This window comes from Candoia aspera, chromosome 11 (assembly GCF_035149785.1).
Source record: "Candoia aspera isolate rCanAsp1 chromosome 11, rCanAsp1.hap2, whole genome shotgun sequence".
NCBI lineage: Eukaryota > Metazoa > Chordata > Lepidosauria > Squamata > Boidae > Candoia > Candoia aspera.
Genome location: NC_086163.1, coordinates 13,404,915 through 13,431,154, shown reverse-complemented (window position 1 = coordinate 13,431,154; position 26,240 = coordinate 13,404,915). Strand labels below are relative to the sequence as shown.

At 41.0% G+C, this 26,240-nt stretch overlaps 2 protein-coding genes across 2 annotated transcripts; both read left to right on the top strand.

Moving 5' to 3' along the window:
- The first annotated feature begins 1,875 nt into the window (after positions 1 to 1,875).
- Positions 1,876 to 5,380, top strand: THAP11 (THAP domain containing 11). Its single transcript, XM_063312921.1, has one exon. It carries the CDS (start codon positions 2,065 to 2,067, stop codon positions 2,863 to 2,865), a length of 801 nt encoding a protein of 266 aa, XP_063168991.1. The 5' UTR covers positions 1,876 to 2,064; the 3' UTR covers positions 2,866 to 5,380.
- Positions 5,381 to 7,195: 1,815 nt separating this feature from the next.
- Positions 7,196 to 24,921, top strand: NUTF2 (nuclear transport factor 2). Its single transcript, XM_063312688.1, has 5 exons — positions 7,196 to 7,311; positions 13,405 to 13,529; positions 14,340 to 14,411; positions 16,039 to 16,137; positions 21,776 to 24,921. The coding sequence occupies exons 2-5, from the start codon at positions 13,431 to 13,433 to the stop codon at positions 21,887 to 21,889; spliced, it is 384 nt and encodes a 127-aa protein (XP_063168758.1). The 5' UTR covers positions 7,196 to 7,311; positions 13,405 to 13,430; the 3' UTR covers positions 21,890 to 24,921.
- The last annotated feature ends 1,319 nt before the right edge of the window (positions 24,922 to 26,240 follow it).

Genomic DNA, 26,240 nt, shown 5'->3' with positions numbered 1-26,240 from the left:
CTCTTGGAAAAGCTCTCCTCTCAATATATGGCATTAGAAAAGTCGTTTCAATGGTATTCCCACACAAAACTTACCATTTTCCATTATAAGTGTACCTCCTAGTTTTCATTTTTCTAAGTTCTCCATTTAGCGTTTCCCCCTTTCTCACCACAAAATGAGAATAATTCTCCATGCATCTGATGAACAAAAGTTTATGTTATAATAAATATTTTGTTCTCTGTGATGCCACAAAAGTCTTTGCAGTTTTTGCTGCAAAAAAAAAAAAGGTCTCTGTTTGGAAGGTTTTTAAATACTGCAGCTTCTGGCACATCATATACATAACTTGGAAGGAAACATACATAACTCACTGGGATTTCCTTCTGAAAGATGAAAAGCTCATATCTTCAAAGCTCTTCTGCTACTAATTTGATGTAATTCCACCCTTAGCAATAGGCAGACTGAATCATCCATCTCAGGTACCAAATTCAGAAGGCCTGGGAACATTAGTAGTATGTATATGAAAATTATTCTACTTCTCTCTGGTACCTGTTTTCTGATTTGAAAAAAGCTTCTGGTTTGAAGTAAGATTTAGCTTCCAGGCTGGTCAGATTTTGAACATGCACAGAGGTACACACTTTAATTTCTAAAGCAATAAATTATCTTGCTTTAGTCCCCTGATCTTCTGTGGGTGTTTATTCTGTTCTTTTATATTAGTGAGTTTATTATCTAAAAGTTCATACAATTCCAAGTTTTCATCTGGGTCTGTTACACAATTTCACCACAATCCTATGTTTTCAACATATGCTTACTTTGATGGAACGTATACCCTTGGTAGATCTCTTCTGTTTGATTTCAAATGCATATTTTCAGACTTGATTTCAAAGGGAAACATTTTCAAGGGAAAACGTTTAGATTCAAATTTTGTACAGTACTACATATTCAGGACAAGCAACTCATAACTGTAATTAGAGTTAGAACTCAAGTTAATATGACAAATTTGTTTCCAGCCAGCAGGGAAATTATGGTAGCTATAGCCCAACACATCTGGACAGCATCTGACTGGAGAAGAGAGACATCCATGCCACCTCCCAGTAATGTTTTGATATTTATAAAAGGAATTTGAAAGGTATTTTTGCCCTTATAAGTCCACAAAAATGAAGATTAGATACTGTTTCTAATTGATGTTGCAATATGAGAGGCTAAACCATGTCAACAGCAGCGTTCTCTTTAAAAAAAATGTTTATTTTGCATAAATTTGATTTTTCATGAGTGGGGTGGACTTCAGCTGGGGAGAATCACAGCAGGCCAGCCAACTGGTCCTCAGGGAACCACGGCCAAGGCTTACAGATGCTGCGGCGGCTAATAAAGGGTTGTCGTGGCAACGAGAAAAACGAACGCCGCTGTCCCGGCAACCGAGTTCCAAGCAGTCAGGGGGGAATTAAGCGTGCGTGAAAGGAAAAAACCCGAGAGCCCGTTGCATTGTGGGAAGCGTAGTTTCTTTTCCTTTGTATTCCTTCCACAATTCATAGGCCGTTCGTTCGCAAAGTTCCCGCGCTTTCCTAGGTGAGGTTTGTTCAGGCATATTTATGGACTCGATGAGGAAAAGAAACAACAATTAGGACACCGCCTCCAAAAGAAAAACAAGAGGAAGAGCAAATAGAAGTAATATCTAGCAGGCTTCTGAACTGTAGCTTTAATAAAAGACATAATAGAGCACTGCCAGAGGATTGTGGGAAGGCTGCTTGCCATGATGGCGCCTGGGACGAGTAGTTCCAAGTTCCCTCCCGCCCCGCCCCCCGGCTGAAGGAAAACCGCGCTCTCCAAGTCTTTGCTCGCGGTGCCCGGTGGGAAAGATAGTTCCGGCGTCGCCGTGTCGCCGCAGTGCTTTGTGGGGCGGGTAGTTCCGTTTCCTGTGGCGCTTTTGGGGAGGGTAGGCTGCTGTGGCGTTGGCGCTGAAGAAGGAGCTGCAGCCGCCGCCTTCTTGGACTCGGAATCGGGAGGCCTTGTGGGATCTGTAGTCCCGCTGCCTCGGGCCCGCCGGGGGAAGGAGGAGGCGGAGGAGGAGGCAGGCACACCGCGCAGACCATGCCCGGGTTCACGTGCTGCGTGCCAGGCTGCTACAACAACTCGCACCGGGACAAGGCGCTCCACTTCTACACGTTCCCGAAGGACGCGGAGCTGCGCCGCCTGTGGCTGAAGAATGTCTCCCGCGCCGGCGTGAGCGGCTGCTTCAGCACTTTCCAGCCCACCACGGGCCACCGCGTCTGCTCCGAGCATTTCCCCGGCGGGCGCAAGTCCTACCTGGTGCGCGTCCCCACCATCTTCCCCTTGCGGGGTGTCAACGAGCGCAAAGGGGCCCGCGGGGCCAGGCGCCCCCGCCACGCCCCCGCCACTGCCCAGGCGGCCGCCGCTGCCCAGGCGGCCGCCGCCGCGCAAGCCGCGGTGCTGCTGACTTTGCAGGAAGGGGCAGCCGCCCAGCCGGGCCAGGGCCTCATCAGGGCAGCGGCAGGCGGCGGCGGCGGCATCCCGGGGGAGGATATCAAGCCGATCGACCTGACGGTGCAGGTGGAACTCGGGGGCCCCGGGGCCATGGTGGGGGCCCCCGTCCACCTGGCCTTCCTGGCAGACAACGGGCCCCTGGTGGACAGCCCCCCGGATCATTCCTACTCCCTCTCATCGGGCACCACATCGGAGGAGCTGCTGCGCAAGCTGAACGAGCAACGGGACATCATTGCCTTGCTGGAAGTCAAGATGAAGGAGATGAAGGGCAGCATCCGGCGACTCCGCCTGGCTGAGGCCCAGCTGCGCGAGGAGATCAGGGAGAAGGACCGCTTGCTGCATGCTGCCAGCATGGCTGGGGGGGCCCGCAAGCGCCACGGCCTCTGAGGCACACCCTCCTGCCCGTCCTCTGACGTCGGCTGCCGGCTCCTCAAGTTGCCATGAATGTGCTGGACAGGGGATCTTGCAGCTGGACAAAAAGACTTGAGTGGGGGGAACACAGTTGTCAAGACAAATGGTGCTTCAGCGCAGCTGCCCAAATGACATTTTTAGCCCTGTTGAGGCAGCTCTGCCCTGCCACGGGTGAGTGACCAGTTTTGAGCCCCTGGTTCTCTGCTTCCGAAGCTCAGGCTTCTTTGTGTGAGCTGGCCTGGATTTCATTAACAGGACCCAAACACGTGTCCTTAACATTTATCCCACTGAGAACTATCCAACTGAGACTCTGCTGCAATACTTTTAAAAGATGGCCTGGGTTTCTGGTCACCGGCTTATGCTGTACTCCTTGTATTAGATACTGTTCCAAGCATGGTGGCACATCAGTAGCTGCTGTGGTACTCTGGGTGATGCTGACTCGGTTGGAACGAGTCCCTTTTTAGCATTACCCTAGTAAAGCTAGACCATGAGCGCCTGCCACCTGCAGCCAAATCACATGTTGTACAAAGCTCATTTTGAGGAAAGAATTAGTTACTTTCTAGACAGGCACACTTGGGTTGTAATCATTTATACTGGAGTAGATGAAGACGGCCAGGGCACTGTGTCACAGCGTTGTACCAGGATTATTCTGCAGTAAATGTCATGTTAAAAATCACAGCCATCAGTGCATTTATGTTTCCTTTTTATGAAAGAGAGTGGTAGGTTTCTTCTCCCCCCACCCCCAAAACCTTTGAGGCAGTGTGCCATTTCTATTGTCAAAATGAATCCTTAATATTTAAAGAGATCAGGATGATGTTATCTCTGCATTGCTGTTGCAGTTACTGTTTTACATCTATTCCTCTTTCAGAGCTGATGAGGTTATTGCAGCTTTCCCATCATTTCATGAGTCCATGTTCTTCTGGGCATGCAAGTGTTGCTTGTTTCAGTTTACAACAAAGGGATTTTCCCCTGGAAAACCAGTGAGGAGCAGTATCCTTCCTTTTCCTTTCTATTTTTCTGGGGTACAGTCTCCCTAACATAAGAGGAATGAGGTTAACTTCCCATGATTGTGCACACCTTTCTACTTCTGAATCATCAATACTTGCTCAAGACTTGGAAAAAAAAATGCCATGCACATAGATTGACAAGTGAGCTTGAGTGGAATGGGTGCATAGTTCAAGTCCTAAGCAGTTTTTTCACCCTGACATTCTCCAGATGCGTTGGACTACAACTCCTATAATCTCTAATCATGACATCCTATAGCCTGCTAGTGGTTTTGGTTGTGGTCTGATACAACTTCAATTGGGGAAGTCAGTGTTCAGCTTGTATCTCTGTGAAACTGTTGCCATTTGTCTTACAAGATGTGTGAGGATGAAAGAGGTCTTACTTTTGTCACAAACTGATGTTAATTTCTCTGCATCCATCCATATAGATATGTAGTTGCCTCTCTTTAGAATATATTTCAAATATGTACCACAGCACATTGTCTTTTCAGCTGTTTAGGGGATACTCAGACTTTTGTTTAAATTAAAAGGAAGGAAACAGTAAAATACAGGTTGAGGGTGTTTTTTTAAGTTGTCACATCTTTTTGCATTATCTTATTAATAAGTACATTGACTTTTGCATTTCCAGGCTTAAACATTTATTTTGTTGGAGCTGCTGTGACTTGCTGAAATTGATGAGGATCAGAATGGCCAGCTGTCCAATTCTTTTTTTAAATTTGGTTACAGTATTTTTTTAATTTTTTAAATATCAATATCAATAGAAACTACAGGCATATGTATTGGTTATATATGTTGTACATGTCAACAACAATGAAAGTAAAATAATTTTAAAAGCTTGAAAGCATACTATGATGAAAGTCTATGTTTAACATGATTATTCTTTCTCCCTATTATACTATGTCATAAAACTCATCGAATTCTTTCATTCTTCTGCAGTTGGCGTAAATGACTGTATAGGATATGACAGTGGAAATTAGGATTTACATTCATTGGGTTGTATGAACTCTCTGCTGTAGTCATTGAGAAAGTATATCCAGTTCTTTTGACTAGAAATTCCAAGAACAATGTCCATCTTTGGCTATTATTTTTGGATTTAATTGCTAACTCCAAATTTAGCAGATTTCAGTGCTGCCCTATGCTTCCGATACAGGAAAGGAAACTGCAGATACCTTTGCTATTGAGTATTGCATTTAGGTCAGGTTTGGGCACACACCTTTTGTTTTGCTCATATTCATCTTTTAGGATCTTGGGCAATACATTGTTTTTCTCTCTCTGTAAATAAATGCCTATGCATTCTAGCTGGCTGAGAGTGTTTTGAAGGTGTGTGTTGTGACCAATGTGGTATTTTTCTACCATCATTATGCACTAAAACATGTTCAGGTGATTAGATTGCTGAACTGGTTATCTATGTTGGACTGTTCTATTTTCCTGGTTATCCTGAGGTGCTAACAAATATGCTTAATTTGAATAAAATCTATTTTGTTTTGTTATGTTGTAGTGTACAGTTTGTCCATGGAGCCTAGAAGGTTTTTATCCCAGTTTCTTTACCTTGACAATCTCTTATGTATAACTTGATAAAACTTGACATGTTAACTGGCTTATTCTTAACTGTGATATTCTAATTTGACTTTGCAACAGTAAAATTATTGTCCAGGTTTTTTTTAACCATGGTAAGTTGCCTGCCAATTCAATAGATAAGGTCTGCGTTCAAACAATACATTAAGGCATGAATCATGTTTTATAAAACACAATGGCTAAATCAAAACTAAGGAAAACTTTGTGTCTTAAGGCATAACGTAGTTTGTTTCGGCTGGTTCTCTGAATACAGCTGTTGTGGTTTAAACATGATTTATGACTTAGTATTTTTTTCCCTTTGGTTTTATGTTAATGGAGAAAGTTATGCATTTCACCAGTAAACTGATACATAGTTGGGCAACATTAGGCAGACTTTTATATTTAAAAAATAGAGGATTGTTTTTGTTCATTTCAGCAATCCAAGAGATACAGCCATACATAAGAGATTCTACTCTGAATGCATTACCTCTTCCCACATTCCTTCTGAAAACTGTAACTGTGCAGACTCCATAGTTTTAACACTGGCCTTTTCCTGTTCTCTTTGCATCATCTAGCACGTGATCCAGCCTCCCCCAACTGCTCGTCTTCATGGTATCTTAGGACTACAGTTGATAGAATTCTTTGCCAGCATGACAGAGACCATGCTGAGGGTTCTGAAAGATGAAGTGCAAATGCATCTTGAGTGCAACAGGCTGGCTAAGGCTCACATTCTAAGTGATGAAAAGTTCTGAAGAACGCAAAAGTTTTTACCTGTGATTTTCTGGTGCTTAGGTAAGATAGTTTAATAAAGATATCACTGGGGAGGCTGTTCACATTCCATACTTATCCATGGCTTTAATTAATTTTATTTTTATCCCACCTTTATTATTTTTATAACAACTCAAGGCAGCAAACATACCAAATACTCCTCCCTCCTCCTATTTTCCCCACAACAACAACCCTGTGAGGTGAATTGGGCTGAGAGAGAGTGACCGGCCCAAGGTCACCCAGCCGGCTTTCATGCCTAAGGCGGGACTAGAACTCACTGTCTCCTGAGTTCTAGCCCAGCACCTTAACCACTAGACCAAACTGGCTCTCAAACAAACCCTGCCTTTCTCAATAGTACTTTTTCAGGCTTGCAAAGCCAACTAATCACGCAGTGGTTAAACATGGTGAGTTTGTGGGACAGGATGCTGCCCTAACCAGATCACTTTTGTTTCAATCCTTTTCCAAGGCAGAAATAGTCATAGTTGCGGTAGCCTTCTAGAACTTTGTTTTAGAATACAAGGCTACAATTATCGGTGGAGATCAATGAAAGCAGCCTCAAATAGCATAGGCAGGAAGAGTCTCTCTTCGGGGGAGATGGGCGGTGGCAAAATTTGAAAAATAAATAAATAAATAATTCCGGCCAGAAATGTTCAGATACTTGCTAATTCTTTGATCCTTTCTACCGGGAGATTCTAAGCTGGACTTTCTCAAAGCCAGCCTGGCGCCCTCCTGATGAGTTGGGCTACAACTTTCATCATGCCCATAAATAAATAAACAAACAAACAGTCAATCACATTCCCAACCCCTCCTTCGCCTTTTTGCAGCTAACTCCCTTTCCAAGCCCCTTCGGGTTGGGAGCCTCCCCGCGCAGTGCTTGCTGGGAGCTGTAGTGCCCGCGCTTTTTCAGCGGAACGCTGAACGGGAAGGGCTCGCGAGGAAACTCGCCTTCCCAGCAGGCCTGCGACACGAAGATGCGCGCCCGCCAGACAGCCGAGGGGGCGTGGCCGGAAGGGGAGGGCGAAGCGGCGAGAGACGGTGAGGCTGCGCTCGGGGGCTTCGGGCTGCGCTCGTCGCCGCCGCCATCGCCATCAGCCTGGTAAGGAGCTGCAGAGCGGGGGCCGCGGGGCGCCTGAGGCGGGAGGGGCGGAGGAGAGGAAGCCGCAGGAGCAGAGGCGACCGGCTTTGCAGAGGCCCCGACCCTGGGCCTGCACCTGGGCGCTGTCCCCTCTCCCCCAGCCTCCCTCAGGGTAGGGAAGGGCCAGGAAAAGGGCGTGTCGGTGCGCCGTGGATGCGCCGCAACTCTTCCGTACCTCCTCGCCTCCGGGTGATTAAGGGGCATATTCCCTTCCAGCCAGGGCAGCTCTTCTCCTTCCCCATGCTCAAAACCCGGACTTCCCGCGTGCGGGAATGCACTTGTGGATGGCCAGGCTGGTGCCCCTGTGGGCATTGGCGGAGGTTTTCTTCGCCACGTGCTTTTGGGGTTCACCGCAGGCGCGCGATTTGAAAGTCCCTGGGCTTGGGTGAAGAAGATTTCTTTTTCCTTTTTTATTTCTCCTTTATTTTGCGACGGCTTCTTTTGAGAATTCAGCATAGAGGAATTGGACAGGGTGAAAGGCCACACCCGCAAGGCTTTTACTGTTTTTTTAAGGTAATGACTGATGTAAACGGTGCACGTGGTCGATGGGTGTCCCGTGCTGTTGATCTCAGTGGATCAGCGTGCTTTTCCTCTCAGCAAAGCGATTCCCTTTTTTAAACGTAGAATAGTTTTTCTTTTCGGCCCTTTTCAAATGGGTATATATGTGTTTTTCAAACTTGGCGATTTTAAGATGTGTGGACTTCGACTCCTAGAGCCTGGGGAATTCTGGGAGTTGAAGTCCACACATCTTAAGGTTGCCAAGTTTGAAGAACACTGGTATCAAGCTATATCTTACCGAAGTTCTTCACTGTTTCTTTCTTGATATGATCCAAAGATAAATTACAAATGACCTCATGAATAATTTTCTTAATGGAAAATAATGTGATGTTGGAGTATCTATAAAAGTGTTTAAACTTACCAATGACTGAACAGTAAGAGTGTAGCTAAGGTGTCAAAAAACCTGCATCAAAGTTGTGAAATTGAGCTGCTGTACTAAATTTCATGGAAATATGCTGGTGTAAATGAATGAGGGCAGTGAGGTCACCAAGAGTGTGTGTGTGTGTGTGTGTGTGGCCTTACGCCATTTCATAGGCAACTTAGAATCATCAATACTGTATTTTAGAATCCTAGGCTTTGAGAAGTGCCAAAGATAGTCAAGCAGGGACAAGTAAATATATGCAGACTCTTAATGTGAGGGATTTAAAACATAAGAAACCTTAGGTGTCTATAAATGTTAGATGATCAATAGTAATGCAAGTCAGATGCCAAACAGTTTGGTGGCTAATAGTCTTTTGCAATTGGATGCCTTCTGAATGGATCAGTTATAACTCCGGGCTTCCCCTATAAGTATAGCTATTATGCTGGATGAGGATCTCAGAAGTTGCCGCAATATATAAAGATACCACCAGGTTGGCAAAGTCTGAGCAAATATATAGCTATGCTTGTCTACTTTTACAAGATGGTAACAGAGCAGGAAATATAAGGCTCCCAGATATGGATAGCAAAAAATCCAGATGGCAGCAAGAGATATAGAAAACTCTGGCAATTCTAGGCAGAGGTACCGTACGTACGTTGGAAAGACCAGTAAGGCCTAAGTGTAGGTGAACAGAAGATAGGCTGGTATCTGTTGGAAGGTCTGACTGATTACATCGCATTTACTTTTATAAAAAAATCAGAATAGAATGGAATTGTAAAATCTCTGAATTTGTATTTCTGTATTCTGGCAAGCTTATACCGCAATAATATATACGTTTTCATTAAATAATAAGAATTATAACCTTCCCCTTACACCCAACCCCCCCCCTTCTGCCTGTCACTCCAAAATAGAGTGGACTTGATCACGAAAGATGTAGCAACAATGGCTTGTAAGTGTCATATACAGGTAGTCCTTGCTTAACAACCATTTGTTTAGTGACAGTACAGACTTATGACGGTGCTGAAAAACTGACTTACGGCTGGTCCTCATGCTTACGGCTGTCGTAGCATCCCTGTGGTCACGTGATCATGTTTTGGGCACTTGGCAACTGGTTCACATTTATGACTGTTGCAGCATCCTGTGGTCACGTGATCGCCATTTTCAACATTCCCAGCCGGCTTCTAGCAAGCACAATCAATGGGGAACTGCGTGATTTGCTTAACAACCATGTGATTTGCTTAATGACCACCACAAACAGATCGTAAAATTGAGTCAGATTCACTTAATGACTGATTCACTTAGCAACTGAAAATCCATTCCCAATTGTGGTCGTTAAGTGAGGACTACCTGTAATACAGTCCTCTTTTTAAAAAAAAAAATCAGAACACAGTTATGTGGTTTCTAAAACAGCTCCTATTCTTGGATGTATACACCTGTTCCCTTCAGGATATACTCACCTGTTTTGCAAATTCCATTCTGTTGAAAAAAAATTAAAAACCACAGCATCTTAAAACTTGAGACCAATCAGTAGGAGAGAGGTAACTTCTTTTTTTTTTTAATCTGATGGTCTTTAATGTAGTCTGAATTGTGGTCCAATTTGCTGGTCAAGTGAAGCTGTTTTCAGAAGTGCTGGCTCAAGCCCAAACCCTGGTTGGTGTTCAGCTAGCTAGAATCCCTGTTGTTTATATACAGATTGCTTCTGTTCATTGGTTCAGGAGTGCAGTAAGCAATTGTCTCTCTCCCCCCAAGATTTTGCATCTGGCTTTACCCCAGATAGTACTTTGCATCTAATTCCAATTGATGAATTTCAGGATTCTGGTAGAAAAACAGAATAGACTGCACAAGCTCAAAAGCTAGTACCTAATATAGAAAGTATAATCTCCTTTGTGAGCTTTTCCTTTGAAGACTGTCAGTTCCTTCCCTACATAACTTTTAAAGAAATATCTTGTAGGAACCTTCTTGGTTGTGAACTAGAACATTGGGGCTACCACTTTATAGGATTCAGGGAATTTTATTGCTATAGTAATAGGACCTGCATTAGAACAAACCTGCTTCTGGGGAAAATTGTTAAAGCTAACTGACCCTTGTCTTTAGAGGCTGACCAAATTGTCACTTAAAAGCTGAAATTAAAGAAATTTAGCAGTTATAGATATTTAATACTTACTCGGAACCATTTTTTCTTGTCCAGCAGGCTTCAAGCAAACAACAAAAAGTTAGAATCAAAGTCTACAAAAAAAATAACCTAACCCTATGTTAACAAGTTAGTGGGTTACCAAAAATCAGCTAAAATGTCTTCAGACTATTTGGCAATCCTCCATAGAGAAAGGAAAATTGACAGATGTATTGCAAGTGTATATACTTTTCTTAGAATTGCAGATTTATTAGGGAATCTCGTTCTAGAACAAAGCGTAATCACTCTGAAGAGATGTGTAACTTACACCTTGGTCATGGGCTTCAGTTTGTCAAAAAATCTAGAGGGACTGGCATGCACTTTTTTTCCCCCATGGGATAGAATCTTCTTGTATGTCCATTTATAACTTTTGTGTACTCTTGGAAAAGTTTGCCACTCTAGGTCAGTTTTGCGGATCTGTTCTGCCTTCCTTTCACTGCTGAATTGTTTCTAAACAGGTAATGTTACATTAAATTAGAAACATCAGTGTCAAAGTAGGAGAACCCCACTGATACTTTATGCTGGCTACCCAGCATTTTAAAGAACAGTCAGCTATCCAGAATCTGCAAACCCTTCTCAACTGTCTGACCACGTTTCCATGGTCACATTAATCCCAGATTAAATGAATGTGCAAGTCAAGCTGTGTGTACTGTTGCAAAACATTGGACAGATTAAGCTATCTGTTCTGAGCTCTCATCAGTCTCTTTCTTTTACCTTGTTCTTTTCTGCTTCAAACATTTGTCACCATTAGAGCTATCTAACTGCTTCCTGAATGGTTATGAAGAATAATTGACCCCCTAATCTTTTTTTTTTTTTAACTTGGTAACATGACTAGCAGTTTCAGGAAATCTGAGGCCATTTTTCCTGCATGCTAATCAGGAAGACTTTCTTAGGATCTTCTATGGGGAATTATTTTCCATGTTGCTCTTTACTAGGTTTACTTCATAGCTTTAGTGCCCTGCTTATAACATAATTACATAGCTTTGCTGTGGTTCACAAGGAAGCTTAGTTTACCATTTAAGGGGGGAAAAATTAGTTGAACCTATTTTTTGTAATTGGCATTAACCACCACTGTTTATTAAACACACTTGCTTTAAAAGTAATTGACCCATCAGGTTGATGAAAGTGTTTTCGTCCAATCAAATGCCATTCCATATTTCATTTATGCTAACTGCAACACACTCAGTTCCATTAATGATTTACTCTGTATTGAGTAGATAGAAGTAGAGAAATACCATACAAATATGCGGCATAAATGTTTGTTTTCCCCTTGTCTTCAGTATCAAGTTGGTCAGTATCCAGTGCACTTTTTTCTTTTATACTTTCTAGCATAAAAAAAGAGAGAAGCATAAAATAAAGTATTTTGATTACCTATCAGAGGAAGCAAAAATTTATGCGTCCATGTATTTTAGTAGGACAGAAGACATAGAATAGCTCACACTACTATGTTCTCACAGCAGTGTTCACTATTGGTAGAGAAATTGTTCAGGAAAAATACTTAGATTCACCTTGCTCAACCTTTTGACCCTGGAGGAACCCTTGAAATGTTTTTCAGGCCTTGGGGAACCCCTGCACATTCAAGCTGAAATACAGGCCAGAAGTTACAAGATTATTATATTCGTTTCACATGTAGGCCTGTGTGTATGCATGAACAGTGTTCTTAAATTAAAAATAAAGAATGAAACCTACCTCTTTAATGTGAAGTTGCCCAAATTTGAAATAGTTTTTTAAATACATTGTGATCTCTCAGGGAACACCTCTCTCAGAACCCTAGGGTGCCATGGCACCCTGGTTGAGAAACCCTGACTTAGATCAGTGTTTCCCATTCTCAGCAACTTTAAGGTGTGTGGACTTCAATTCCCCAAATTCCACAACCAGCATGGCCATTGCTAAGAATTCTAGAAGTTAAAGTCCACAATCACGAAGTTGCCAAGGTCGGGAAACACTGACTTAAGTATACTTTGGTTTCAAGTGTGAGCCGATAGGCCATTTACAAGGAAGTGTGAATTTTGCATGTTTTGAGTGAGTGGGAAATTGCATGGCTGTTTTAATATAGCTAAAAATCTGAGGGGTTGTAATGTAAAAGCATTACATTCAGTGTAATTTAACCCCAGATTTTGAGATCTAATTCTTGGTCGGTACTGACCAAACATGCTTGTAAGATGGTATTGCTATTATGCAGAGGCCTTGTTCTATTAGTGCTTTCAGAAATGAAGTTCCTTTTGGTTATGGCATAAGAAGCAGCTCATTACCGTTTGCTTAATAGCAATAATCTGGTTGCTTCATTGCAACAATGCCTATAAAAAAAAACTTTTCCGTAGATACAATACTCAGATGTATGGATATAAATCGTCTGAAATTGGGAATAATACCCTGTACAAATAGCAGTCTTTGATAGCTTTAATCTTCTCCATTTGTTCATTTTCCCTTTTAAAACCATTTAGGCTGATAATTGTCACTACATTTTCTTAATTCCAAAACCCATAATTTAATTATATGCTGTGTAAAGTACTGTCCTTCTTATTGTTCTGAATCTTCCAGTATTTGGCCACGTTGGTGAACCCTAACGTCTGATATTATGGAAAAGGGTGAAATGTTTCTCTTGACACAGTTTTTTCACCCAGGTAATTTTATGCATCTCTGTTATATCCTCTGTTATCAGCCGTTATAACCTCACACTGAGGAGTTTCTGGAGTCCCTAGATTGTTTTGGTTGTATATTCACATTCTTTCCAGCTCTTCAGTAACTTTTTTTTAGATGGCGTGACTAGAACTGTCAACAGTATTCTAAGTTTGGTCACATTATAGATTGATGGTGACAATGTAACATTTGATTCTTTTCATTATGTTCCCCTACATGGAATTTGTCTTCTTTTTACAACAGCTGTACACTAGGTCAAGTGGTTTCATCAACCTATCCATGATAAAGCCAAATATCCTTAGTCACTGTGTTTTTCTTTTATTTTCAGTTGCTGGCTGCAGCTGAGAATTCAGAATGGGGGACAAGCCTATTTGGGAACAGATTGGTTCCAGCTTTGTACAGCACTACTATCAGTTATTTGATACAGACAGGACTCAGTTAGGAGCAATATATGTAAGTAACTCTGAAACAGATGTTTTTATTGTGAACCGTTGCTCATTTACCTCCACCTTCCCCTGGGGTCAAAAATGCTGGCACCCTCAAAATGTTGTTTAGGAGTGTCTGATGGCTAATATAATCTCAAGAAGCATAATTGTGATCACTCTTTGTCACTAATATGTGGCCTATATTATTTATCTAAAATGTAAAGATTATCTTGAGTCAGTTTGGACTCTTGGTAACAATGTGGAGTAATCTATTTAATTATTTTAGCAACAGTACAGATGTGGTTTGTCATTGCCTTTTTTTTTTTCCTTTCCTTTCCTTTTACCTCCAAATCTGGCCTATATTCCTGAGGTTTTCTGGTAGATTCCTTTCCAAATACTAAACAAATCGAATCCTGCTTAGCTTTTCAAGGTAGCCAAGGTTGGCTAGGTACTTCCACCTGTCAGGACTACCATTTATAGGCCTATTCTAAAATAAAAAAATATCCTCTAGTCAGATCTTTGTCCTCTAAATAACATATGAAAAAGGAGAAAAAATCACGATGTGCAGCCTCATCAGTTTCACCGTGCAGTATGCTTGAATATTTATAAACCTATTGGCTATATGTACCTTTTATATTAGTAGTGCTAGGATATTTATTCTTTCATTCAGTTTATGTGGCTTAAACAAGTGACTCTGGGCAGTTAACAACAATATGAAACCACAAAAAACACAAAATAAGTACATAATTTATCTTCCTAACTATTGCTATTGGTAGTATACAAAACAAAATATTTCTTTCAATAAGCAAACGAGTATCTTTTTTGATTGTTGTTTCAGATAGATGCCTCATGCCTTACATGGGAAGGACTACAATTTCAGGGCAAAGCAGCTATTGTTGAAAAACTCTCAGTAAGTTTCTGCTATGTTGTAGTCCTGATGTTCAGCCTGAGCATACATAAGACATCCCCCTCCCCATACTCTAGAACGTGCCTGACCTGTACAGTGAAATAAATGTCACTTTGCAAGTCAGCTTCCAGGCTTTTTTGGGGGGTGGGGGGATGTATTTTAAACTTTTTGTAGACTCCTTTGTGTATACTCCCAACATAATATAGTTCCCACCCCTTTCATGGTTCAGATCTGTTTGAAGATTTCTGCCATCAGGGTTTCACTAACATCTTTTTTAACATCTTATTCAAACAACACCTGGCCTACCCGGAGACATATTACTTCGTCTTTCCCCAGTGCCCACATTGGTTGAGAATTTTGGGAGTCATGCCAGCCTATTTGAAAATGCTTGCTTACATTGTTTACAGGCATGCTGTAGGAATTAGCAGAACAGGTGAAAGTCTGGGTTGGGAAGAGGATTGGTCACTTGGCAGAAAGGTGCAAACATTTGCCATGAGCAGCAAAATTATGAAGTCTGATGAACACTGTTGGCTTATATACCTTTCATATGTTGTTTTAAGCAAAATATGGTTTAGTTGAATTGCAGGATTTTGAATTTTCTACATTCATTACAGTGTGCTTTCCAAAGCTTAAACAAGGGACTTCTGACATGCTGCTATAGTCTCCGTGTACAAAATAGTAGAAAGCTTTCCCTTAAACCCATTGACTTCAACGGCTTAAGAATGGTTTACCTATCATGTGACCTCGGTGTTTGTCAGCCAGATTTCTAATATTTCTGAAACAAGGACTTGATTCCTAATATACTTCACTGCTTAAGTTGTGTTGACAACATTTGAGACATGGGGGCCATGAAAGAAAGCACAAGGCCTCCCAGAGGTGAATTGGTCTCATTCCCATCTTGAAAAATGACCCAAAACTTAGAAGATGGATGGAAATTGCTCCACTATAGTTTATTATATTACTGCCAGATTTTCACAGGACATTTTTGGGATGGGGCTGCATGCAGGCCATGGCCTACCTACTCTTGTCTTAATTGATCTTTTCTTCTGGATGTAGTAACCTAACGTTTTCATCAAAATCTACTCTCCTGTAAGTGAGCACTGTTTTTTCATGGCATGCTATCATCACTTAGGTTTTTTATTTAAAATGTACAAAGGAGAATCCACCACAGATTTGGATAGAGTCTTTCCCAGGAGGTGAACGAGTGCCATTTTACCCCATGAGTTTCTGAATTTCAAGTACAGGTAGTCCTCACTTAATGGCAGTAATTGGGACTGGAATTTCCATTGCTAAGTGATGTGGTTGCAAAGCATGATGTTGCATGACCATTCTGGCCCTTCCTGTTGCTGTCATTAAGTGAATCACCACAGGTTGTTAAGTAAGGACATCATGTGGCCACCATTTGCAACCTCCTGCCAGCTTCCCCACTGACTTTGCTTGTAGGAAGCTGGCAAAGAAGGTCACAAATGGTGATCCCATGACCGTGGGAATGCTTTGACCGATATAAGTATGAGGACTGTTTGTAAGTACCACTCATTCAGCATTGTGGTCAGTTTGAATGGTCACTGAATGAGTGGTCGTTAAATGAGGACCACCTGTAGACCCTTCTGTGTTTCTCCCTCTCTTTCAGAGCCTTCCTTTTCAGAAAATACAGCACAGCATTACATCCCAAGATCATCAGCCTACTCCGGACAGCTGTATACTCAGTATGGTAGTTGGACAACTTAAAGTAAGTCTGTTTTCAGCCTTGGGTTGCATGGAAGAAATATTTAAACAGCCTTTCCTAATCTGGGTGCTATCCAGATGGGTGAATTTCAGTTTCCAGTTCTTCAGCCAGTATTGTGAGACTTCTGGAGGTCACCCTGGTTGGAAATGGTGATTTAGAGTACTAGTCAAGAATCTGTTCAACTCCACAGCTTGCTTATAATGACCTAGTAGAACTTTGATAGCTAGCCTTAATGTCTCAAGACAGCATCACAGATGAGCCAGTCCACTTTTGATCAGGTCAATAAAGCTGAATGCACAAACCCAACTATTAAATGACAGTGGTTCTTCTTAGCAATTATCGTAATTTCTCTTCCTCTATTTATAACATAGCCAGTTTGGTCTAGTGGTTAAGGTGCTGGGCTAGAAACCAGGAGTCTGAGAGTTCTAGTCCCGCCTTAGGCATGAAAGCCTGGTGGGTGACCTTGGGCCAGTCACACACTCTCAGCCCAACTCACCTCACAGGGTTGCTGTTATGGGGAAAATAGGAGGAGGAGGGAATATTAGGTATGCCCACCGCCTTGAGTTATTTATAAAATAACAAAGGTGGGATAATAAATAAATAACAAACATACAATTAGAGCACATTTAGAACAGGGTGCAAAAGCTGTCTATAGTGTCTGGTAGGAAGGAACCAAAGTAATTAATCTTTTTATTGCGACCAATTGAAAAGCAGGGCCAGAACTATTTGCAAACAATTCTGATACTCTTTGAAGAACTTAAATGGGAGTCTCTTAATGAAGCTACATGCAAAGAGTCCTGTTATCCCATGGTGACAGATCAGGCAGAGTTGAGATGATTCCCAATAACCTAAGGATGTTGAACAACCTAAAATGGGGCACAGCATATTACACACTAGAAACAAGCCTAATGCAAAGTGGTAGGTAAGGAGGACACACACTGAATCCAACAAGCCATACGGTGGAATTGCTTGAATCTGCAAGTGCAAATTCATATGTGAGCTATTACAGGTTGGGAACTCTTAACAACATAGATTTACATACTGCCGTTTTAAGCATCTGGGAATTGAAGACTATTGGTAACCTACTGTAGATTACATAGACATTTATCAGTAGGTGTTGGACTTCCTTCCTTTGTTGCCTGATTACATGGATCTTAGAATATAAGCTTTTATTGCTTGAAGAAGTAGTGGGTCACAGGAAAAACATGTTGACCCATATGCAGATCATGGAAAACAGGCATTCAGGACTAAAAGGCCCCAAAGAATTTGCTACATATGTTCAAATTGTCTCATTGCATCTGTGATCCACTTAGAGGATTACCTATGATTGGGAAGGCCTCCCTGCTATAGGAATGTAAAAGCAAAAATAGTGACTCAGCTATTAGTTTATATTTGCTGCAACAGACTAAACTGGATAAGAAATTTGTTATGAATGTGGTACTGTTGCAAGCATTAAAAAGAACCTTGCCTTTTCAGTACTTTTTAAAACCCTTTATCCATTGATAGAATTAATATGGTTCTGCTTTTACTATGATAAAAACATACACGTTTTTGTCAGAAGCTCCAGATTCAATCTGTGTTTAAGGCCTCATGTAGAAGGAATGGGACAAGATTTTAAAAGTGTCTGCCAGACACACAGACAGTATTGGGCTGAGAGGATCATTAAGTTGGCTCAGTAAGTAACAGCTTCATCGCTCATCCTCATATCTTCTCTTGGTTGGACTACAGTTCACTTGACATGAGGCTGCCCTGGAAGACCATTCAGAAGCTTTGGCTGGTACAAAATGTAGCAGCCTATGTGCTGTTTGGACAGTTGTGATATGGCCATGTCACACCAGTGCTACAGCAGCTGCATTAGTTGCCAGTTTGCTCTTGAGTGCTATTCAAGGTGCTGGTTGCTGTCTTTAAAACCTTACAGGTAGTCTTCGCTTAGTGACTACAATTGGGACTGGCAACTCTGTCGCTAAGCGCCGCAGTTGCTAAGCAGAAAATCATGTGACCACAATGGGCTTACAGTGTCACTTCCCATTTGGTTAAGTGAGTCACTGTGGTCGTTAGGTGAGACATCACGTGACTGTGACTTGCAATTTTACTTCCACGTTCTCCATTAAATCTGCTTGTTGGAAGCTGGTTGTGAAGCACACAAATGGTAATCATGTGTCCAGGGGACACTGCAACAATTGTACAGTAAATGCGAGGATTGGTCACAAAACTTTTTTTTTTAACAGCCGTTGTAACTTTGAATGGTCATTAAACAAGGCAGTCGGTAAGCAAGGACTACCTGTATATGTTTTGAGGACCTGGGTATTTAAAAGACTGGTTTTCCCAAATAGATTCTGCCCATCTGGTTGGGATGACCAGAGAATGCCTGCTGAAGGTCCCCCTCTTGTGGGGAGATGTGGCATGAGGGAGGATAATGGTAGGCCTTCTTTGGAGCAGCTCCTTTGGAGCAGCTTCTCCCTGAAGAGAGGGTGACCTCCGCTCTCATGGACTTCCAGAAATCGGTAAAACTTTTACTAGTCTGGAAGGCCTTTGATAATTGTTGTATGTGGAGCTCTTAGTGCTAATCTTAATTTTGGTTTCCCACTAGGATTATTGTTGTTACATTGTATGTTATAAACTATTTTTAATGCCTGTAGAGTCTACTTGGATTCAGGCAGATCAATACTACAAACAAACAAACCTAAAATCTGCTCTAAACTTTATAGCTGGGACCATTCTTTTTTTAAAGGTTTGGGTTATCTGAAGAGAAGTTACTTTTTGTAAGCATTTCCAAGACTTGTGCCTAATAAAATAGCATGATTCATTTGCCCTTAATAACAAACAATTAATGGGAGAGTGCAGCTTGTAACTAGCTATTACGAGTCATACCGAGCTCTGTTGTGTCTTAGGGTTTTATTTTGCCCCTGCTGCCTCCTCACAATGCTGCTCCTTTTGAATATTCAGTAAGGGCAGAAAACCCTGCAGATGTTAGTAAAGTCCATTTTGGCATATCCCACGCAAGTGCCATAAATAGAATCCTGACAGAATTTTGCCAAGATACTGGCATTTGATATTTTCAGATCATAATACTTAGTAACAATTTTTCTCCTGTCCTGCTCAGGCAGATGATGACCAAATTCTAGGTTTCCATCAGACCTTTTTGTTGAAAAACTTACAAGGTGCCTGGGTATGCACCAATGAAGTCTTCAGGCTAGCACTCCACAATGTTTAGCCTTCTGCCGCCTCATACTCTGATCTTCGCTGCCCCTCGCTGAGTAAGAAGCATTCTGCTTGTTCCTGTGCCCCACTTGATCTCGCAACAGCATGAACATTGCTTGTGTGTTATCCAGGGAGGGTTGCAGTATGACAGTATTGATTGCTTCAGGTTTATGACTCCTGAAATGAGCAGTGAAGTTTTCTCTGCAGAACCAGCTGCCAAATAGTTAATTTAGTGTTTTAATACCAGTCAGTTGCTTGCTTAACACTTCTTGGATATAGAACTGCTTAGAACTTTGGAACATTTGAGTGGCACACAATGAATGCTTGCCTTGTTATGTCTGAAAACTGTCTGCATTCATGCCTGTAGGTGCCTCTGTGCAACTTGTGTCCTACATTAGGGAGACAATCAGGGCTGTGGGCAGGTTACAGCTTAATCCATTGTGAGCATGCAGTTCATAAATAGGAAGTTGTCTCAGCTGCAAGAAGCTTAGACTTGGTAAATTACTGCAGTGATGGGGAAGGGGATGCCAAAGGAAGTAAAAACAAACAAGAGTGGGCAAACACAATTGTACCCACTGTGCTTTCTCTCAAGTTTAAGGAGGATTAAAGGATTAGACAAAAGGCATCACAGAAAAGGTGGGCTTAAAGAATGGATTTGGCCTGGTATTTTCAAAATGCAATGGTAGAAAGGATCTTGGAATCTACATGACCATGTGCTGCTCTGCACTCCCCCAGTTTGGGTGGTGAGAGAAACAAGTAAATTTTTGATTGCAAAAGGACTGATTGTTAGGAAACAATCTTATATCCCTCCTCCATGGTTCTGTGTTGGCTTTCCCTAACCTGGTACTATCCAAATATATTGGACTGCTATTCCCAGCCAACATGGTATGCTAGCTGGGAACGCTGAAATATCAATATGTTTCTGTGAAGCTGCTTCTTAGGTTTTGTCTCAGGAAGTGAAGTTCTGTGAGTGTGTACATGACATGAATAGGCATGCAATTGTAAGGATTGTCTCAGACTGTAGATCTGGCCCTCTATATTTTTTTTGGAGTTGAAGATTTTCTCAAACCAGCACAGAGGTTCCTTTTTTCTGTTCCAGGATGCAAATTAGTTTGGGTTACTGTGACTGCCAATTGCTGTACAACACACTGGCCATAGGCATGGTTCCTTCTTATCTTTACCAAAGAATATTTAACATGTAGATCTAGTTGACCTGTTGTGCTAAGCCACAGTTTCTTTAACCATAATTAATTGAACAGGTCGCAGTTGGTTGAATTTATACTTTACTAAGCCACAAATATGGTTTATATGCAATGACTGGGTTTACAAAGCACACGGGCATAAGAGTTAGTACAATCTGCAAACACAGCCTTAGTCTTGTAATGTCATGTACCTCAGCTTTTTAATAACAGCTATAGTGTAACCTTGTTTTAACAGACTAATTGGGGGAATGTCCATTGTTCAAAAATGTCTGTTATATTGGAAAGTAGATTATTACAGTGATTTACGTTATTTGTGTGATGACATCATTACACAAATGATCTAGATCAGTGTTTCTCAACCTTGGGAACTTTAAGGTGTGTGGATTTCAACTCAACAACTGGGAATTCCCCAACCACACGTGGTTGGCCATATGGCTGGCTGGGGAATTCTGGGAGTTGAAGTCCACACAGGTTGGGAAACACTGGTCTAGACTGAAATTTGGTCCATTACATGTGATGTCCATTGTATCACATTCCAAGTAAATCAAGGTTTTGCTTGTTTGGTGATACTGTGAAACCAAAAGTATTATGTTTGATAGAAACAAAGGCAGTATATGGAGTTTATTTCTGTGATGACCATATGAGAAGACAATACTTCCACCTTAGGTGGTCATAAAAATATCATACCTCAGGATCAGAAAGAAGTCTTCCATATTTTTTAACTGAAAGTGAAACTTTACTTCATTATCCAGATTTAAGCTTACATTCTCACATAAATATAGGCCTTCCTCTGACTATTTTAAGGCACTTTTTAAAATATAAAGAAGTGTAGGTACGTATAAGTACAGCTTTTACCTGGAGGGCAGCACTTATTGAGGCTTCCACAGCCTGGTGCCCTCCAGATGTGTCAGGATGGCAACTGGCTTTGGCTATCCTGGCTGAGAATTTTGGGAGCTGTCATCTGGAGAACACTAAGTTGGGGAAGGTTGAGTTATTACTATAGCAGTCAGGAACTGCACTTAAGTTTCCAGCAGTATTTAATTATTCATGACATTCTGCATTATCATGACTAAAAATGCATGTTGTGGTCTTGCACAGAGATAAAATGACAAATCTTAGCTTCTGTAAAAAAGAAATTGCTGATAAGGCAAGAAGTATGCATGAAATTTGACACCAGTTGTAGGAATTTTGTGTTGCTCAAAAACATCTAAATTTTTATTTTTAATTTGTCTTTGCAGGCTGATGAAGATCCTGTTATCGGATTCCACCAGATATTTCTATTAAAGAACATCAATGATGCTTGGGTTTGCACCAATGACATGTTCAGGCTAGCGTTGCACAACTATGGTTGAAATGGCATCCCTGAGGCACCTGTCTTTTTTTTTTCTCCTCTCCTTCTTACAAATATTAATCACACCCATGGAACATTCCAAATATCATACACAAATCTGCACACCATGGCAAGCAAGCAAGACTTGTGACATACCCTTCCGAAGAGTTTTATGTTGTGTCACTAGAAGAGTTCCTTGTGCATGATGTTTGGAAGTTAGACTTAGCTGCATTTGACAAAGGAAGGGTATGTTATACCAGCATGCCTCGGAAAGAATCCATAATACAAAAGGTTCTGTTTCTGTACTGACAAGTTTCTCTAATAACCCAAAGAAACAAAAGGATATTAAAGAATAGCCAGCCTGAAGCCAGCTCAGATAATTGATTTTTTTTTTTTTTGTTCACATGTTTCAGTGCTACATTATACAATAAAACCATGTGATTTTCTTAACAGTTTAAATTGTTGAACGTTCAGTCTGTAAATGGAGAGTCTTGTATTTCCAACTCTGTGTCTGAATTCTTAGCTTTGGGAATATGTGGCTGGACATAAGTTTAAAGTCCTTAAATCTCCTTGTATGCTTTGTGCTACCGTTTGCTTTTGTTCGAAAGCTTACGTGAATTTGTTGCTGGATAATGGCTTCAAACCTGAAACAGGAAATCTTTCTTCTCCCTGAAAATCATAACATGGATTTATATTAACTACATGTACATCAGTTTATTATACTGAACCTCAAATCATTTTTTTCCATTCTGTTACACAGATATAGATAAAAGACTGTGCAGAAGAGCAACAATGCGCATGTGCTTATTTTCAGGCTTGTTTCTCCACATTAATCTTTCCTGGTTGGCATCTTTCTATCATTCTACTTTTGATATTCAAAAGCTGAGTCAGTATAGCATTCAGCATCTTCAGACATCAGTTTCAAAATGAGCTGTTACCTTGGTCCAGACCAGTGGAACCACATCCCATTCTATGATTGTCTGTGGCTTATTTTGATGTCCTGAGTGTCTGCTGTATTCTGGTTGCAATAAAAAACAGCCAGATGCCACCAGTAGCACCATTTTAATGGTTAAATTGGGTCAGTATTTTAAAACGTTTTGAAGTACTGTTTGCTGCAAAGCTGATAAACTCAAAAGCTACGGAGAAGGAATGTATCTTCAAAATAGCCAGATTGTTCATCCAGGTGCTTAATATGAGCTGGGCAATCTTGAATCCACAGGCCTTATGCCATTCCGAGACTATTTTTCTACTTTCTAAACTTAAGCAAGTTGCAAGGTGTGCTGGCAGTCAAGCTAACGCTGTCTAGTTCCAAATGCTAATAAGTAGCAAAACAAAACAAAAAAAATGCAGTTCTAATTATTGCTGTTCAATTTTGGAAGAACTGAGCTTGAATTTGTTAATTCAGGCCCTTGCCTATTAAGAAATGGTTGTTGTACACACCAACTGAATTTTTTTTTTAAAGGAATGCATTTTGAAGCTTATCACAATTTTAAAAAGCTTCTGAATGTCCTAACTCTCCTAAGCATCATTTTAGGCTTCACTGCTCTGGATTCTGGCACTGATCCTTCTACCTCTTTTTTTGGGGGGGGGGGTTGCGTGGTTTTTATACCTAGAAGACTACTGGCATCCCCAACCAGCCATTACTTCTGGGAAGTGACAGCTCATATTCTAATCCTTTAAGTGGATATGTGCCATCAGCGTAGCTGCTTCATTACAAGGACCTCAGTTGAGAATAATCAGTCTGCGGCAGTGGGTCTTAAAAGTTAGCATCTTTCTTAGTACCTGCATACAGGTTTAAGTGAGAACTAGTGATGTTGGTGGAATTTGTTTCCAATACTGGAGCCTTCAAAGCAGGTGACAGGGAGAGAAGTACTCTCTTTATGCAGAATTAGCGATGGGGAAAAGTTGATATTTGCAGCTGATTTAGGTATCTCAGATAGCATCATCTTATTCAGTATGACTAGTGAATGTTTAGAAGGATTGCATGGTATCATGTTTTGGGTTGGATATTGTATATGCCTTAATGGAGCAGTATGTAATAGCCATACATAAACAAAATGCCTTAGAAAAATTCCTTGACTGTGCATTCATAGGAACATATTTTGCCTGAAGAGGCATTACTCATTTTAGTTAAGCAGAGGAGGAATGCCTTTTGTCATCCATAAGGAAGAAGTGACTATTTTTCCACATGCAGTGAACTGTGGCTGCTTCAGCTTCCTATTACTAGCACATGGCATTCTATTAAGAACTATCCCTTCCCTAAGTGAATGTAAGATTTGCAGTTGGAGACAGTCATTCTGAGAGCAAGAACAGGCTGCGTTCTTCCCTGGTTCAAACTGGAGGAAAGAAAGTTCATCTAAACGATTTCTGCCTTATAATTGCATGCTAGAAGGGCAACAAATACCCTAAAGACATTATTAGTCGCTCCAAGAAAGGATAATAAAATTTTTGGTCTGGGAATATAGATGACATGTAAATAGATTAAGGCTATTAAACTGCTCATTAAATAAACAGTGTTAAGTTCTTTCTATAAAAATGCTGAAAGTGATATTCTGTTGGGATATGTGTAGAACAGATCTGTGTAGATGTGACTCACCACGCTAACAACCCATCTACTGTATTTTGTGGCCCACCAGGTGCATTATATCTGTTTTTATAATTCTGGGCATGTAACAGAAGCAGGTTTTCAAGGCCCTGATGGGTAAGTCATAAGCCCTAGAATTCCTCTCCCCTTTTTTCACTTTGATACAAAAATGCTCCAAAACTTTGCTACTATACTGTTCAATTTGGCATCAGTTGACAGTTTAAAAGAAATTGCATTCAAGAACTGCTGAGTTTACACACTGCTTAATAACAGATACTTGATGTACATGGTGAAGAAAGCAGACTTTGATATTGTGAAGCTTGGTTTGCAGAGCATCACTAGTTTTACCAATAAATGTGCTGAAATTTTGTGGAGTAAGGTTCTCTACCTATTCCGTTATGGGCTGTATAACCTTGGCTTGTTTAAGATTGTACCTGTGGCAAATGTACTAATAAAGATTCTTTAATAAACACTCTTCTTTGTAAGGCTAAGCTTAGAAATTTAAGAAACAATGAAAATGAAGGAAAAGATATGCTGGTGCTATATTGCTATACTGAAGCAATGACCATGGACAGGTGGCCAGATGTACCATATTAATTGGCAGTGGCTGAATTTTTGGGCAAGATCTGCTCTGGAGCCATAATCTTACAACTAATCCTTTTTCTAGGGATAAAAGAAGGGGGCTGCATTTACGTAAACTATCACGGTTCATTTGTTAACAAGGGGTACACCCCTTTTTGCCCACCTTTTCAACTTTATAATTTGCTCAACCCTGACGAGTTGATACACAGCAAGAGATAATTGCTCTAAAATAAAATTGTTTTCAAATTATCCTCTCTGAATTTTGTAGGGCCAAAAGGTGCTTGTCAGCCAAAGAAACAATTCTTTATAGTTCTTTAAGCAATTTATAGATTAGTAGAAAACTATTTCAAGTTAAAATGTTTCCTCGACTCTGCCAGTTTTCATGTTACATATGTTGCAATTTTTAATAAAGTAAACTATATTATACTAAAATTTAGCACCTCTTACATGTATCATACACTAAAAATTTAATTTGGCTTGTGATCCTTTTAATGTGCTGATAATGCATTAGAACCAATCAGAAGTAGGTGAAGACGGTATCTTCATTCCTGCATCTGGGCAGTCTCCAGGACAGCATTTCTTTTAGGATCTTTTTTTTACTACATATGGCAGATTTGAGTCTGCCCAGGCAGAGATTCAGTTAAGAGATCATGAATGTGTAGAGAATCAATCTAGTTTTGTATTTTCTGCTCTAACTGGCACCTGGTCTTGGCTTATATTTCACCAAGCAAACTACCAGAAAGTCTTAGCTCTGCAAAGGACTGGTTCTTAGGCTATGTATATACGAAGCACTGTACGATTGATTGATTTTGTACTATCAAGTTGTTGACTCTTAGCAACTGCATAGATAGATTTTCTCCATCATGATCTCCCTAACTTGGTCCTTCAGCTCTTCCAACAGTGCCTTCATTGCCACTGTAATTGAGTCTATCCACCTTGCTGCTGGTTGTCGTCTTTTTCCTTCCACCTTTCCCAGTGGAAAGGTGGAAGGAAATGTGTCTGAACTAGGATGTTATGGGCAAGTATTGTACAGTCCTACTTCGGACTGTACTATACTTTTCCACAATACAGCATATCACCATTCTAGATTGAATTCAACTCAAACAGCGATGTGTGTTCCTAAGCAGTTTCTTTGCAACCTTCCACACTTGCAAGAAGTGCACAGAAATGAATGTGGTCAGCTTTCAGTATTTCACACAGCCCTTGT